This window comes from Chaetomium tenue (genome assembly GCF_020726465.1).
Source record: "Chaetomium tenue strain MPI-SDFR-AT-0079 chromosome Unknown F5144scaffold_4, whole genome shotgun sequence".
Taxonomy (NCBI): Eukaryota; Fungi; Ascomycota; class Sordariomycetes; order Sordariales; family Chaetomiaceae; genus Chaetomium; species Chaetomium tenue.
The window spans coordinates 3,974,411-3,990,540 of NW_027117332.1; the positions used below are offsets into that span (position 1 = coordinate 3,974,411).

Genomic DNA, 16,130 nt, shown 5'->3' on the forward strand with positions numbered 1-16,130 from the left:
CAAACACGGACGCCTTGCTCTTATGCCCGAGGTTGGTCCCCGTAGACTCGGTGTAAGTCACAAGTAACTTCCCTGAACCGATCCTCCACTGCCCGTCTCAGCCAACCCCACTGGAGTCATGTATCAATAGGTGCCCGCTGAAGCCATGTCGCACCATAGTAGGCCCTCATCGATAAACACTTGTTCCAGAGTTTGCAATTGCTACCAGGAATTTAGACGAACATATAAGTGGCCCGCATCCAGCAAGGATAAGCAAGGAGCGCCAGCCTAAACCCGCTGGTTGGGCCTTGTTAAGTTCAAAACCATCAAGCAGATCGCTTGACTTTAGCTCTTGAGTACGACGATAAAGAGGGCTATACCTCCACCTCCTACCTGTATAGTCTTTCCCAAGCCCAAGGTACCTAGTTGCTCCGAGTGATCAACTCAGCGATAGGACCAAGGAATCATGGAAAACTCATCGAAACCCTCTAATCCAACCGTCACATCGCCATCGCAACCTGCCACCCCCTGGATCACTTCGCCGACTACTCGATTTCTAAATCGCAGGACCAAAACATCCACAAGTCCACAATGAGGGGGGTTGCTTAGAAAATGGTGTCTGAGACTACCCGACGATTCAGTGCCGCAGCTTGTGCCTGGAGGAACTCCAGGTTCCTTAGGGCGAAAATGCCATGGCCTGCTCTAAGCACGGACCAGTTTTTTCTCCACTAAAACAAGCCTGAAAAACGGTGTCATTTCTAACCTGTACTGTCGACTTCTCACTGTAGAATTTTGGCTTTTTCTCCTTTTCGACTTCTCTCTCGAGCATCTCGACGTCTGGCGTCATCTGCATTCTGCTTCATCGAATTAGCATCTCGCGGTTGGACTTGGCGGTGGAGGTGCACGGACCGTTGTTGCTTTGATCTGGCCAATCAGATCGCCAGAAAAAAGCCGCTTACCCCCACATTGGCATCAGGGCCCCTGTGACTCGCTGCTTCACTCGTGCCTTTGTGTGCCTCCGTCGCGCAATCCTCGACAATCACGAACCAAGATATCAAGTTTCTGTCAAAAAGTGGCGAAAATGAGGTTTTAGGGTCGACATCTATTATGGGTTGACTATTACTACTAGAGCGACGTACCCGCATCTTCGTCAGCTGCTTCAGTGGCCTGCGCTAATTCGGCCATGGCGTCCCATTCCTGGAACCACGGTTCGTGCCTGTGGTCCTGCTCGAACCGCCGTCTGGTTTCCTCGCCCTGTCGTTCCAGCTTGAGGATTGCCGCCTTCATGTCTTTATCAAGCACGTTCTTCGGCTCGATAAAGTCACCGCGCGCCGGCTTCCGGAACAGATGCAGCCCGTCCCAGCTCTGCGCCCTCGACAGCTGCACATACAGGCTCATGAAGCTAGGTCGAGTCGCCGTGCCGCCAAAGTGGACGCCTTTGAGGTTGACGAGGACGTCCGAGAATTGTTTTCCCTGGCTCTTCTGATCTGTCATGGCGAAGGCCGGCGTACAAAGAGGTCCTGTTCTATGGGTAACCCGCCGAAAACCCGGCTTGCCCCTCCATCTGCCTTCCTTCCCCCGCATTTGGCTCGGGATGGCGACCGTCTTGCTCTTGATCAAGATGGTGCCGTTAGGGAGCCCGGGGATGGCGAGGTCCGCGCTATCGTCTGACTGAAGGAGGACGGCCACCGGCGGTCCAAGATGAAGAGTCACGTCACTGGCGAGGGCAATGGTGCCGGCAGCAAGGTCGGGAAAGATGTCGACGGCCTTGAAAGGTGCGCCGTTGACCACCTTTAGCCCGACAAACTGGTTCCGAGTCACCACCACCGGCATCCCTTGAGCGTAGAAGAACAGGCCCGGGGTTGGCAGCTGGGAATCGTCTCCGTAGCGAAGCACGCGGCACAGCTCTTCCACACTTAGTCGCTTCCCCGAATCGGTGTCATGCTTGGCCACAAAGATGGAGATGTGTCTGCCGTGGGCACGAGCCCACTGGACAACGGCGGCCATGTTCAGGTCCCACCGGTCTTGGTTCAGAGGCGTAATGGCTCTCAAACCATCTACGAAGGAGGACTTGCACGACGGTGTATAGACGCGGTGGCATAGCCGCTGGAAGTCTAGCTCGGTCTGCTCGCCATTGCGCAGGCGCCGAAGGAAGCCCCGCAGCTTTGGACAGCCGGCTGCGCGGACCTGTTCGCGGAGGATGACAACGGTGGTGAACTGGAGGAACAGCTTATGTGCAGCTAGGTGCCTTGCAGCGCTCTCTGGTCTCTGTCCGCCGCGGTCCCTAGGCATTGGCAAGAGGAGGCTGGTCTGCAGAACGGGGTCGAACTGGAAGAAGTCGCCGAAGAACAGGACCATTGGGATCCCACCAAACGGGCGATGCTGGTCGTCCCTGTACTGCCGCAGACGGCTGTCTACCGCCGCGAGCGTGAGCCCGCCCACCTGGCTGATCTCATCGACGATCAACATGACCATATTTTTCCAACGCAGCTTTTCTTCTTCCGATATGTTCCTTGCAACCTCGTTCTTGCCCTCGAATCCAATGTTGGTCGCCGAGTGCAGCGTCACCCCGCCAATGAGCGCGGCCGCGTTGCCGCTGGCACCCGTCAGGAGCAGCGTGTGGAGGCCGTCTTTCATACGGAACATGTCCTTGAAGCACCACCGAACTCGACCACAACCAACGCCGAGCCAGTGCTTGCAATTTCAAGCTCAGGTATGACTTCCTTCCAGCTCACCAACTAGGCTAACCACAAAGAAGATACCGATCACACCAACGACGGTTCAGACACAGAGCAGTTGTTGGAAGATCAACGCGCTCCGGTTGACACCACCCCAACAAAAAAGAGAAAAAAGCAAACCTCTCCCGAGCCGATCAGAAGCAAGAGGTCTACAGCAGGAAAAAAGAGGGCGCGACTGTACGATTAGACGCTAGTCTGACTGGAGAAACCACCTTTCTTTACTTTCCCAGCATTCGTAAATAACCATGATGAAATGGAAAAAAAATATACAATTACATCGTTAACTCCGCTATGGGGCCTACCTGCAACCGGCAAGTTCCTCCAGGCTCCTTTGGCGTGCCCGCGCGCAGCGGGCACGGTCACTCCTGTTTCAACTCACCACCACCCTTCCAGGCATTATAGGATCCATTGTTGGTTTTCTCTCAATAACAGATTAATAGGTTGAATGGCGCAATGGTAGCGTGTGGTCCTCCTATTCAGAAGGATTAGACTGAGGTTGTGGGTTCGAGTCCCATTTCAATCGATCAACTTTTTTCGATATTTTTTCTTTTTTTTTTTTTTTTTTTTGAGTTAGAGGGAGTGAAGGATGACGTCAAGGCCTGAATAGGATACACCATTTCCCCCTCGTTTCTTGTCATCATGTGCCCTCAAACTTAAGGACAATGGTAGTAATACCGTCACCCATGTAAACCGTCGAAGTTGGGTCCATGGTGGAGAAATTAGACATGTTTAAATGTTTGATGCTCGCAATGGTTCTCATGCGAGAAAAAAGGAACTTTATTGGCACAAAGGTTTCGTTTTATGCTCAACTCAAGACTCGCAGCCACCAAATAACTAGATGTAGGGTATCTTTTCGACGTATTCCACCTGACGGCAAACATCCCCCGCCTCACCAGCAGTATTATGACCATATCTTGAAGGAGTTGGGGAACCAGCGCCTCCTCAACCCTCGGTCATGGCCCCCTCCGCTAGCCTCAAACCCAATACACATGGCCGTTGCGTACTCGCCATCATGGCTGATGCTGACCTTGGCCATCTGGTCCCTGGAGCCCTCGCCATCCCCTCTAATCAGGGCCACGGGTGCAGAAGAGGCCAACCCATTCAACGCTGTCTCGCCCGTCAATTCCCTGGCATCTGAAGACGGCAGGATGAGTATATCATGGAACCCCAACCGGAGATGCGGGTGCGCCTTGAACGCTGCCTCTTTTGCCGCAAACCTACCAACTCACCATTAGCAAGCAGCCACGCACACCTACCCCCGAACACTCAACACCCACCTTCCAGCCATAAACGTAGCGGCACGCCCAAACATAACCTCCCCCTCACCACCAACCTCTCCCCCCTCAACCTCCCCCCCTCCCCGACCCCTCACCCCCACCGTCCCCCGTTCCCTTCCTCCCTCCCCAAACTGCCGCTGCCCACCCCCCACCATAGCCATAACCCCTCCCGCCCCAGCCCCTATCCCAGCCCCAGCTACACACCTCGCCCCAAGCCCCCCACCGCCACCACCCTCCCGCCCAGCCGCAGCCGCCGCCGCCGCAGCGTCCAGCACGTGGCGGATAGTCGGCCGCGCGCGGACCAGCTCCTCGGGGGCCAGCACGCGGCGGATGAAGCGTGCGCCCTGCTTGCTGCGCAGGATGTGGGCGATGCGGGCGATGCGGCAGATGTCGGTGCCGATGTGGAGAGGGTGGGGGAAGGGGATTGGTGGTGGGGGGGGCATGGCGGTGTTGGGTGGGTTGGGTGGGTTGTGTGGGTGAGATGGGGGGTTGGGGGTGTTTTGAGGGTGGTGGTGGTGGTGGTGGTGATGTTGGGATTTGCAGGGGGTGGAAGGAATATACAGAGGGAGGGTTAGGGGCGTGGAAGGTGCAGGGGTGCGTTTTGAAGGCTCGAGAATGCGCGGACCCCGCCGTAACTTTGGTAGAGGCCTCGTTTGATTCTGGTTCGACGCCCGCGGTTCGATACGGCGGGCCAATTGCACTCAGTCCAACGTAGTCGGTCGCAGTGGTTCGGTGGAGGTATTCGTATTTGGGGTGTAGTGTGATGCATTGAACTGGAATTAAACAACCTAGGGCACTGCCAAAGTTATGGCGGGGCCTCAATCCTCTGTGCCCCACTTTGCAACCCCCAGGCATCGGCTGGGCATGAAATGTCGAAGTGTCAGAGATCAACAGTCTTCGGCATTAAAACGCCATCACAAAGTTTGCAAAACACCGTTTTAGTTCCTACAAAGATAAAGGGGAGATTATTACCACCGAATTACCTACAACCCGGTTTTTCGATATCTCGGTAAAACAAATCGCGCCAGATAAACCGTCGGCCAAGCTCCCAACCAAGATTAATCCCGAGCTCCCATCCCCCTCTCCCAACATCGACACCATCCTCAACACTCACTCGACCCAACACCCGCCCCCTTTGTCCACCCATCATCACCGAAACCCCACCCCTCCCGATCGGGCAGACATCTACTCGGCCAGCAGCGGCGCGCGCTCGGCATCGGGCTCCCTGCGCTCGGCGCTGCCGCCCCACGGCACCTGCCTGCCGGTCCAGGCGGGCACGGCGACGATGACAGTCAGCACGAACAGCACCGACATGATGGTGAAGGCAAAAATCCACTGCAGCGCCACGATCTGCCGGAAGAACTGGGCGACGCCGAGCGACGCCGACAGCACGCTGAGCGCGAACCCCATCGTGTAGTCCTGTTTGAGGCGGGTGGTCAGTCACTCCGTCTGTCTGGGTACATCCGAATCGGAGGGGGGGGGGGGGGGACACACCTTGTACAGCACGATAAAGAAGCCGCCGTAGGCCAGGATGGACCACACAAAGATGTTGGCAAAGATGCGGGCGACGAGGCTGTTCTGGTGCGGCACCATGATGGCGCCGTTCCAGTACACGGCCACAAAGGTCCAGGCCAGCGGGCCCGACACGGCCGGCAGGTGGATGAAGCGCACGTAGGCGTTGTGCCGGAAGTACAGCGACGTCAGGTTCGCAAAGTTGATCAGCAGCAGCACCTCGGCCCACACAAAGTGCGACCGCACGAACAACATCACGAAACCGAAGTGCAGTAGGTTGTTGAGGATGAAATCTGTGGTGGGCAAGGTAGGTTAGGTTGTGTTTCTTTGTGTGTTTCTCCTCCTCTCCCACTTGCTCTCTTCCCAGGTATGGTTGGGAGGACGTACGGCTTCCCACAGCGCATGCTGCGTTGACCGACTCGGTCTTGGTCGAGAACAGGTGCGAAATGTAGCCGAGCTGGAGAATGAAGAGGACGATCCTGTTTAACCCGGTCAGTTTGGTGTGGTAAGAAGCAAAATGGTTGAGACGGACCAGTAGATCGACGTAATGATCGGGTTGAGGGTGAACCCGGAGTGGTGGTCATGGTTCTGGTGCCAGATGGTCCCGCGATGGTGCTTGCCATCGGTCGGCGGCTTCAGGGTGTAGTAGACGGTCACAATGACCGACAACAACCAGCTGGCCAGCGTCAGGATCTTGTACCAGACGACCGAGCTCGCGCTGTGCGAGTCCCGCTTGGCGAAGGGGTTCACTAAGATGGTTCTTAGCATTACCAGTTGGGTAATCTATCGTACCGAGAGGACCTACTTTGATGAAAGCGATCCATTTTGTCGGGTTGGTTCGCTACGATTCCTTGCTCGGAATGCCTGCAGTGGTTGCGGTCAGGGCGAAGGAACGCGGGGATGGCGTTTTATGTAGTGTAGGGGCAGCAGATGGATGGATGGGCACATGGGCCAGAGATGGGACGGACAAGGGCGCCGGCAGGGTACGCGTCCTGCACAATACCAAGTATGGCCGTATTTTCTTGGTGGCGGGGGTGGCATGCAGGTTTTAAGGTTGACCTGCGTCCTGCCATTGACTCCAACGAAGGGCAAGGAAGAAAGGCATTGATCTCGTCCAACCGGTTGGCTTGATTGGCTTGACCTTGCCGCGCGTGGTTTGGCTCCTCCCACGGTCTGCCGCAGCAAACCGGGAGTTGGACAGTTGGGGATGGCACTGTGTCACTGCCCTCTTTCTTTGGACATGTCCGGCGGGCGCGTCTACGTAGCTATGTACGAAGTCCACCCCACGAACGCACTTACTCACACCTCTTCCCATACATCCCTCCCTCCTCGGCTTCATCTTGACATAAAGGTACGTGAGGTTCGAGTCCTCGCCAATGCTAGCCTTTGCCGGAAATTGGAAACATCAACTAGCTTCGTTGGATTCGGTGAATGGATGGAGTGGGAGTTTCGAGGAGAGCAAAGTGCGGGGAAGGACCCACAAATGAAAGCCCCATGAGGGGACATTGTGATTGGTTAAAGTCTGACGTCATGACCCCACTTGCCTGCCTCGACGCGTTCGTTCTGTGCTTCGGCTTCATCACAAGCCTCTCTGGCATTGCTCGGTCGAGCTCCAAGCGACCATGCATCCTGCAGTGCTTGAGCTGCGAGGAGGAGGCGTTCGAGAGATTACCAAGATCGATCGGAGAATAGGTGGCTGAGGTGGCTTGTCAAACAAAGCTTGTGCTCTTTCCTTTGGCGGTCACCTGCCTAATTACTACTGCACGCCTTCTTTCCGTCACATTTGGTCCGCGTACCTTCCAGATTCAGGCTGTTTTTCTTTTCCTCCCTGTTTACCAGGCAAGCCAGGTCGTTGGAAGACCGAGTTTACTCGATGGCAATCCCACCCCGTCCTCGAGGCGGCTCGGTTCCTTCATCCATTGTAACCCCCTCTCCGTGGTGCCCGGAGGCCACGCCGAAGCCGACACCTCCCTGCCTCACATTTTACAAACCGAGACTGGTGCATGTGCTGCGCTGAAAAGGAGGCAACAATCGACATCACGGATTGCAATGCAGCCCAATGCAGGCCAGGTGAATTGTCTTGATTCGCTTCCGCTCCCTCACACCTCGCTAACTCAAAACCCAGTCACAGCCCGCCGTCCTTTTGTTCTTCATGGGCGCGCAAGGCGTCCACCATCCAACTCATTTCCCTACACCGCCTCCGTATCCGAAACCGTGGCCACCTGCTGCTCGTGAGCTGTCGCCGAGTTGACGAGGTCCTTTTGCAATGTTCTCTCGCCTGACTGCAATGCGCCTTGAAGACAATTTACCCATATCAGCAAATCTCGAGGCTGTGCGAAAACCCCAAATTCAGCCGCTCGCTGCAGTCATCGCCAATAGCAGCATCGACAGCTTGCCCACCGCTCTTAAGCTGCGGTTTTGTGGATCATGCCTGAGCAGGGACTTTTGCTCGAGATGAGCGGCGGCGATGACCTTTGTGTGTGAATTGTCCACCCCAACATGCACTTAGGATCTTGATCGCCATTGACTCACTCGATTTTCGCTGAATTGGCCCTTCCAACATGCACAATCGTCTTGGCGGTCAAAATTACACATGCCAGATTTGGAAAACAACGGTCGTGGGCTCCCTCGCGGGCGTCTTTCTCGGTCCGCGCCCTATGTCGAGGCATTCGGGCCTCCAAAAGTCCACATTCGATGCCAACACATGCCTTATGCAGAACTCAAGATATAAGGGATACCATGTGTGCGGGTGTGTGTGTGTGTTTCGCAACCTCCCCAACCACGGACACAATGGTTGATAATTTTCGTTTTCACCGGACAAATACGCCCAGGATCCTCGAGGAGAGGTGGGAGAGCCACAAATCGGTGCTCCTCGACAAATGCCAGACAATGACATTTGCCGACCTCGCGAGCTACATGAATCGGGTACACAACTTTCCTGCAAAGTGAGCCCATCAAACAGGTATCGGCACCATGCCATGAACTAACTCGTCTTATTATAGCCGGCGACAATTAGGCCACCGCATCCGGAAGACCTGGGGCTTCAAAAAGTACAAACGCGGCGGCTCTCCTGAAACGTCGCTTTTGGAGGCACAGGCTCTCTGCGGGGGTGGTTCTCGTCGTGGTACTGTACCTACCAATGGCGCTGCTGTTGCCGGGGACGCCGCGTCTCGGGACCCGTGCCCACCACCGGTTGTAGCTGGCCGAGACCTGCTGGATGTCCCTCCCCCCGTGACGCGGCCTCCAGCTACGTTGGCGACGCCGGACCTCGCCGCAGTGCAATTCTCTTTCTCCGAAGCGAAGCCGGCAGACGTCAAGACTCGGTATCTCTGGCTAGCGGACATCTTAGTTGGCTTCAGAGACTCGCGCCACGCATTCGACATCAATGAAGCGCTGTGGAAGGAGACGCCTTCAAGCAAACACACTCTTGCTTGCATCGGTACGGCTCAATATGCAATACAGCTCATCGTGAATGCACGGGAAATGGCAAGGCATGATGCCGAGCCATCCCTAAGAGACGCACGATCCCAGTCCTGGGTCCCGACGTTTATGGACCTTCTCAATGCCCACACCTATGAATGGGGCCATGGCATGGAAAACGGGCTGGGACAGATTACGAGAATCTTCAATGGCATCATCGAGAAGACGATCGTCCATGACATCGTGCAGTACAGCCTCGTTGAACTGACTCCACGGGATATAAACCTCGACATTCCAGCGTATACCCTCTTCCGCTCTGCCCTGGAGTGGTATAACCGGGAAAATCCCGCCACGCCTATTGATACCCCTCCCCTCCTAACCCAGTTTATTGTCCAACATCTATCAGCCATCCGTGGGCCAGAGCAGATCGGGACTGCCCTGGATCTTGACATCAACTGCCTTCCATCGTGCATAAGATGGTGCAGCGCTATCTTGGGCAGCAACCCCCACATTCCTCCCGAGGTTTGCGGTGCCGACGGCGACATTCCCATCGAAACATTCGCCGTTCTATGCGTCCTCTGGCGTCCTCTATTAGGTAGCAACCTGCCTTCCAACAGAGTCGTGACACGCAGCAGCGCCACACCCTTCCCAGACTGGGCAACCACCACCGAAAAGCAGCTGGGTATTCGGCCCCCTCAACTCCTGTGCACGGTAGTCTGCATGATCATGGCCGCTGCCATAGAACAACAAAACATGCTCGCCGAACAATCACTCTGGGGAAGGGCCCTTGCCGGCGCCAACAGCCTCAGCGCCTTGACTTCTCAGGACTTGCTCAGCCGTTTTCTGAACCAAACCTGCGCCGATAACTGGCGCCTGAAGGCCCAAACCGATGCGGATCGGGGCTTCCCCATCTACCGGTATGAGGTGGACACCCAGAAGATGGAGCCCTTCCGCGGATTTGTCGCTACGTCTCTTGGGATTTACGACTTGCCCATGCTTGAGCAAGGGGTCATCTTCCACGAGCTAGCCTTGGCGGGTTCGGAATTTCCCGAGGAATGTTACTGATGCCTGGTTTCTCTTTCTTTTCTTTCTCCACTCTTTCTTTCTTCTTTTTATCCAGTTCCTCCTTCTTGTCATGCTGCTCCTACTCCTGTTTCTTCTCTTGTTCCTCTTTATATTTCCGCTTTGATGTCTTCACTAGGAGAGGGTCACGTCGGCATTCGAGCCGATACACCGAACTCCACTTTCACTCGAACCACTACAGTTTTCACCAACACCAGAAATGAGGCATAACAACCGTCATAGATACAGCAGACGAAGCTTTCCAGTCCTTAGATAGAGCCGTATATTTCTTATATATTTTGGCAACCCTCTTGATCCATCTTTACACGACCCCGAACCCCTTCCTTACCTGCCCCTATAAAACGCAAGGTTAATACGTCGCCTTTACCGCAATATTTTGATAGCTTCGATGTTCTGGGTCGGCCACAGCTATTACATTCGTCTGGTTGCGTAGGTGATCCCCAATTGCTTTGAGCCCTCCTCTTTTCGTGTCGTCAGATAAGAAGATACAAACCCCCCTTCAGGTTGGCTCAAACTGTCATCTCCTTCCAACCGAGAGCAGAGAATCCCGACGAGATAGGATCATAACTAAAGAACCCGCGACTACTCCCAACAACCCCTGGAAAACGTGCGTTCTTAGTTGCCGAAGGAGACTGAAGACATGGTAGTCCCAAAGCCCTTGCTCTTGCCATGCCCTCAGGCCCGCCTCGCAGTTGACACCCAACAATCCCTGGCCCCATTTCCTTTTATGACAAACCACATTTCGCAATCCTCTTGCCAAAATACACCCCTCTACTCCTGGAACCTCCCCAGGCCGATTCATGGATAATTTGTTGACTGCCAAGAAGAGCCGGGTTAACAAGGAGTCGTTGACCATATATGGCCGTGTCTCGGAGGGCGGTGTGGGGGCCGCCGTGCAGGTTTCTCGATATCGGCGTCGAGATGTTATGTCCCATCATCCTCAAGCTCATTTCATCTCCCCTCTCCGTCTGTTGTGTTTTGTCGGGAACGAAGGCCGCATCTGCTGAGCCTTGCCCAGATCTCGGCTCCGATCCCTGCCTTTCCACCCCTGATAACAGTTTATACGAGGAGCTGTGGCCCTCGCTGGTGATGCTCGGGGGTCGGGGGAGTAACCATTAGGTGACAGCTTCCTAGAGCAGAACGTGGCTGGGCTTTAGATGGTTGGGGGGGGTCCCCTGGCTCGGGGTCTGCCAGCTGAGAGGGTGGAGTTCCATGGGATCGATATCGGTTCGTTACTTCGTAGCCTTAAGAGCTCGGGGCGTGCAGGTTATATCCTCTTGTCTTCTGTGTTCCTGTATTTTCTGTTGACTGTGTTGTGCCCCGCATCCCTCCCTACCCCTGAGCTTTCCGGTACCTAGGATGGTTCATAGGTTATCATCGGTGGTCGTGTTTGGCGTCTACGTTTCTGGCAAACGAAGTTTTCTCTCACATCAATGGAGGCAACCCGGAAGGATGTTGGTTCTTATATCTCGTACTCAGAGTCCTAACTACAACCGCCGTATTACTCGCCATCTTCTCCCGAGACCTCCAGCAAACCCCATCCTAATCTACACAAGACAGCCGCAACCTTCATCCACCACGGCTCGCAACGGAAGCTTTAGCCAAATGCCCTTCCCGCCGCCAGCAAAGCAAGGCTACGGCCGCGGCTGTCTGGCGTTGAGGGCAGAGCCGCGCGGCGAGGTCAGACCCCATTCAGCCTGCAAGGCTGACAACAAGCACAGCATACAGCCCTGCCGGTTCGACAACACCAAGGGCTCCGGTAATCGATGGCGGCAAAAGGGTTGAGCCGAATGTCTCGGGCTTCCGAAGCCGAACAAACACAGACGGCGCTCTTCGTCTCCCCTGCCGCCCCATGATCCCAGCCTCAACCGATGTCAGAGAATGGGTAGAGGCTAAAGCCTCAAACGTGACGGCGACGTGATTCGAGACGAGACAGCACGACACGCTGTGTGGCGGCAGGCGGGTCCCCTGAGAGAGTCAGCTGACATTCACTCACCCCCTGAAGAGGCGGCAAGACGAGACCCGTGATACTCGAGGAAATGACTGGGGTTACCGCAGGTTGCATCCAACAAGGGCAACCTTCTCGAAGCTCGATCACGGAAGCCAAGAGATTCCCAAAGCACCACCTCCCCAGACTGTCTGTCCCCTCCGATCTCGTCCGTTCACCGCGGGTCACGGTTTCTTTCTCGGCTTTCAGTAACTAGGCCTGTCCCTGTCGATGCCAGATGCCGGCGTCATGTCGACGCACATCCGATCGGATCGGACGGAGAGATCTGGCATTTGCATTGCTCGGGACCCGAGCTGCATCCACATCCGCGTGGTAAGGCAACGTAAGGATGCATCCGGCCGCCGTTCATACGTCCATTTCCCCCTTCAACCCGTATGAACTAGGAAGGTGGACGGACGGGGCGGATTGGCACCTATTGCCTGCCGCCTTGTCGTCCGTCCCGTCGTTACAGCATCGTCCTCCGAAGGGAGCCAGGGTAGATCAAGAGGAACGGGGAAAATAACGACAATGCGGAGAGAAAGAATGCGGGCTGCGAGAGATCATCATACCAGTGTGACGCTGCCACAAGGCGGGACAGGATCGCCCTCCTTTCGAGACCAGATCAGATGAGAAGTGCCGTTGCCTGACGCAGCTCTCTATGCGGACTCTTCTCGAAGGTGGCAGGGACGGGAGGCATTAGACAGATGGAATGTCGTCCGGTCTACAACGCGCCACTGTCAAAGGGGCTCTCCCTCTTAGCACCCTGTGACCCAGACTCACGGGATGATGGCATCACTGTGGCTGCGATTGGATCGGCAGACCAGATCCAAAACACGGATGCGGTCTGGGCATGTCGTGTGTGGCTGTCAACTATTGAACGGAAGCCTCAGTCGATTTAGCAGCCGCTCGTCCCTGACTGGATAGGGGAACCATAAGCCAGATGTGCTCGAGGTCTTCCTGAACAGGAGAGGGCAAACTGTCAAGCGGCTGGAGAAGGGGAGCAACGGCCACCGAAAACTGGAAAACGCACAAGAAGCCTGAATATGATATCCTGTTAATAGACTCAAAACACCTGCGCAGGCGCAGGGGGAACGGGCAGAAAGTATTTCGCCGCCGTTGTCAGGTATGTGCAGTCCTCGGGTAAAAGGGTCCGAGGACAAGCAACGTTTCTGGGCCCAAACTTTGTTCTGCATTTCCCCAGACGAACCGCGAATCTGCAGGAATGGTCGGGGTCATAGCGGCAGGATGCAAGTAGCCACGATATTTCGTGTTGAACGCTTGGGCAAGAACGACGTGACCCAACACCGCTACGAAAACGGTAGGCTTCTAGAAGCAATGCCTGGGAAACTGAACAACGGCTATCCTAGTAGTGTCCCGCGTGTTCACTATGCGGCGAGGAACCCTACAGATAGAAGACTGGTCGAGGTCGAGTCCTTGAAACAAGAAAGAAATACTTTGACAGCTTTCTTTTCATGCATCAGTCTCGAGGGAGGCGAAAGTAGTTCGGACGAAGGTGAGAACGAAGATGGGACGAATCGACATGATAGGTTGACGGCAGAGGAGATGGACGCCGTTTGATCGCCAAACTTAGTCATGAGGTTATCATCGCCTCCGAAAAGTCGTTGCGGGAAAGGTTTTTACTTTCCGCTCACAATCTGTTGGTTGGGAGTTTCCCGTTGTTTGCTCGCGGCAGCGGCAGCGGCAGCGCCTGCAGGGCACAGGCGGATTCAAAACACAAGTTGTGTCAGCGCGGCCGGCAGTGAGCTCGGCTCCCGGCTCGGACGCACTGCGACTCGAACTGCAGCCTTCCAATGGCTGGTGGAGAAGGGAACGCAGCATTCTGCTGGAATGTCACTGAACCAACATCGACATTGCCAACCCGAGGAGACAGCAACTGCAGTGTTTACTTTCCTCGGGGCTGCAGAAGACACCTAGGGCCGCGGGATGGAGATGTGGTGTAGACCTCCAGAGTAGACCTTGCGAGAACCATTGCGTGATCATGCTGGCTCCGATCGAGGATCGACTCGGGGAAATGCTTGTGAGGTTCTGAACAAATGTCAGGGGTTGTCCACAAGGGGGGGTTGTTTTTCTTGGCAGAAGACAGAGGGGCGTCTCGAGCGCGATTGACATCTGTGGTTGCCCAGAAACCCAGTCAAATGCGGTTCTCGGCCGGAAAAGTGACTGTCTTGCGAGAGTATCTCCCTTGGGGTCCGGTTTGTAGATTCTGATCCACCAGGTGTTCCATCCCGGTGATTTGCTTCGTGAGACTCGGAATACCACACACCTGTCTTTCCCGCAAACTCTCCGACCTAAGCTTTGGAGATCTCACAAGTGCCGCTGAGGCCGATGGGATGGAACTTCAAGCGGAGCGGACTGCCCTATTGAGCCAACGCCATGGCGTGTCGCCACACAAGGCGCCGGACGAAAGTATTACCGACTTCGCTGCCGGGAAGAATACCCTGATCTTGAGCTTGCGTCAACGGTCAGCGGGACGCTGCATTGGCGCCTTCTTTTTGCAAGCGAATCTCCAGCCACCAATGGCCCCGGGCCATCTCTGCTTCGTGATAGGTACGGATCGGGCTGGGGGGGTTCCTTTGAGTGATCGCGGTCGATCTGACCTAGGCGCGTTGGACAAGGACAGGCTGGCTGTGTGGCCGATATGGTCTTTTGCGAACGATTGCAGACTGAAGGCAATTCCCATTTGCCGAAATGGTTCCCGTCGTGTGCGTGTGCTCGTCTCGATCTCTCCTAGTCCGAAGGCAGGCGTTGCCTTGAGTAAGTTGGTCAACTAGCCTTGAGCATCTCTCATCCATGCAGCACGATGGCGACGTCACATATTGCCCGATAATCAAAGACAATCTAGCACCCAGGCCAATTCCGGTGCCATACATGCGCTACTGGTGCGACAAGAAGCCAAGGAGCCAGAATAGGTTCTCCTTCAGAACACGATAGTGTTTGCCAGCAATGAATGGTTCAGCCCCATGCTCGGGCCGGTTGTGGCGGGAGCCTTCCGCCCCTTCAACGGAAGAGGAAGCAGCAGGCGAAGGGTACGACAGCCACCCCCCCCCCCCCCCCCCCCCCCCCCTCCCTCCTCCCCCCGGCACGTGGTCCCAACCTGCACGCCCAGGCGCCCCTCCGTTCCCCCGACATGATCACCACGGGACTCAAGGGGGCTGGCCTCAACCATCCCCATTGGCAACTCGTTTAACGACTTCATGGTACAACCGTTATTGTCAAGAACGGGCAGATCCTTGCCCGTTGGAGATAGATGATGCTGCGGGTGCTGCCACGGTGTGTCTTTCTCTATATGAGGTTGCATCATGTTGTTGACTGTTGACCAGGTTCCCATCACACCGCACCAGTACCTGCTTGACAGCTGCAGGTCAGGGACTCTTGTGAGTTCCGCGCCGTGGAATGATCGTCATCTGCCGCTCCCACCCTAGACCCAACTGGCCAAAACAGTAACCCCGGAACCATGAGGAGCCGCAGAGGGCGTTGCGCGATTGTCCCCGAGATCTGCACAATTGGAAGAGAGTTGTTAGCGTCGACATGGCCGAAGCTATCCATCACCAACTCTCGGTCTCCCCGAAGATTCGACCGCAAGGTGGAGCAGGTTTGAAGGTCAAAGCCCACGATGCCGTTGAAAGCAAGCAATGCCGGGGTCTTGGCATGGGGTGCGTTAGTTGCGGGGAGCATCTGTTCACCATGAAAGGAAGGTGAGCCGTTGGTGCAAATGACCCTCGTCCGGCATCCCGAGTTCGACTCTGTGGTTTCCTGGGTTCGTGTGGGGCAGGTTTGTTGGCGCTGAAGTGACGGTGGAAAAGCGGTCCCCGTCCCGGAGAATACTGCGGGGTGTTTTAGGAAATAATATATTGCCCCCTGGATCGAGAAACTCAGTGACGCCCGGGGAGACAGGGACGTGGATGCAGGCCTCGCCCCAAAGACACCTGAGGTTTGGCAGGCAATTTACAATGCCACATTGCCCCCATGTGGCCGGGGGGAACGGCAGGTTTCTCTCTGCGCGCGGATTGGCAGATGCCAGTCTTGATGTCGTCTGCCTCACCGGAGCTGGGCAGTGGGGTAAAGGTAGAGCGGAGAGTTTTGGTCGGCAGCTGCCGATGGTTCCTTGTCGAC

At 55.7% G+C, this 16,130-nt stretch overlaps 3 protein-coding genes and 1 non-coding gene across 4 annotated transcripts; 2 read left to right on the forward strand and 2 right to left on the reverse strand.

Annotated features, from left to right (window-relative positions):
• Positions 1 to 3,156: 3,156 nt before the first annotated feature.
• On the forward strand, positions 3,157 to 3,240 carry F5144DRAFT_t101. Its single transcript has one exon. It is a non-coding gene; the product is annotated as a tRNA-Arg (tRNA).
• A 219-nt stretch (positions 3,241 to 3,459) lies between these two features.
• On the reverse strand, positions 3,460 to 4,057 carry F5144DRAFT_574536 (uncharacterized protein). Its single transcript, XM_066789032.1, has 2 exons — positions 3,995 to 4,057; positions 3,460 to 3,934 (listed from the first exon to the last, which is right to left on the reverse strand). Exons 1-2 carry the CDS (start codon positions 4,027 to 4,029, stop codon positions 3,619 to 3,621), a joined length of 351 nt encoding a protein of 116 aa, XP_066643717.1. The 5' UTR covers positions 4,030 to 4,057; the 3' UTR covers positions 3,460 to 3,618.
• A 1,122-nt stretch (positions 4,058 to 5,179) lies between these two features.
• On the reverse strand, positions 5,180 to 6,330 carry F5144DRAFT_548523 (uncharacterized protein; the record flags this gene model as incomplete). Its single annotated transcript, XM_066787533.1, has 5 exons — positions 5,180 to 5,413; positions 5,489 to 5,799; positions 5,894 to 5,985; positions 6,039 to 6,255; positions 6,312 to 6,330. The coding sequence occupies 5 exons, from the start codon at positions 6,328 to 6,330 to the stop codon at positions 5,180 to 5,182; spliced, it is 873 nt and encodes a 290-aa protein (XP_066643718.1).
• A 1,966-nt stretch (positions 6,331 to 8,296) lies between these two features.
• F5144DRAFT_603321 (uncharacterized protein) lies at positions 8,297 to 9,991 on the forward strand (the record flags this gene model as incomplete). The annotated part of the gene is made up of 2 exons (XM_066791271.1): positions 8,297 to 8,451; positions 8,509 to 9,991. The coding sequence occupies 2 exons, from the start codon at positions 8,297 to 8,299 to the stop codon at positions 9,989 to 9,991; spliced, it is 1,638 nt and encodes a 545-aa protein (XP_066643719.1).
• Between the last annotated feature and the right edge of the window lie 6,139 nt (positions 9,992 to 16,130).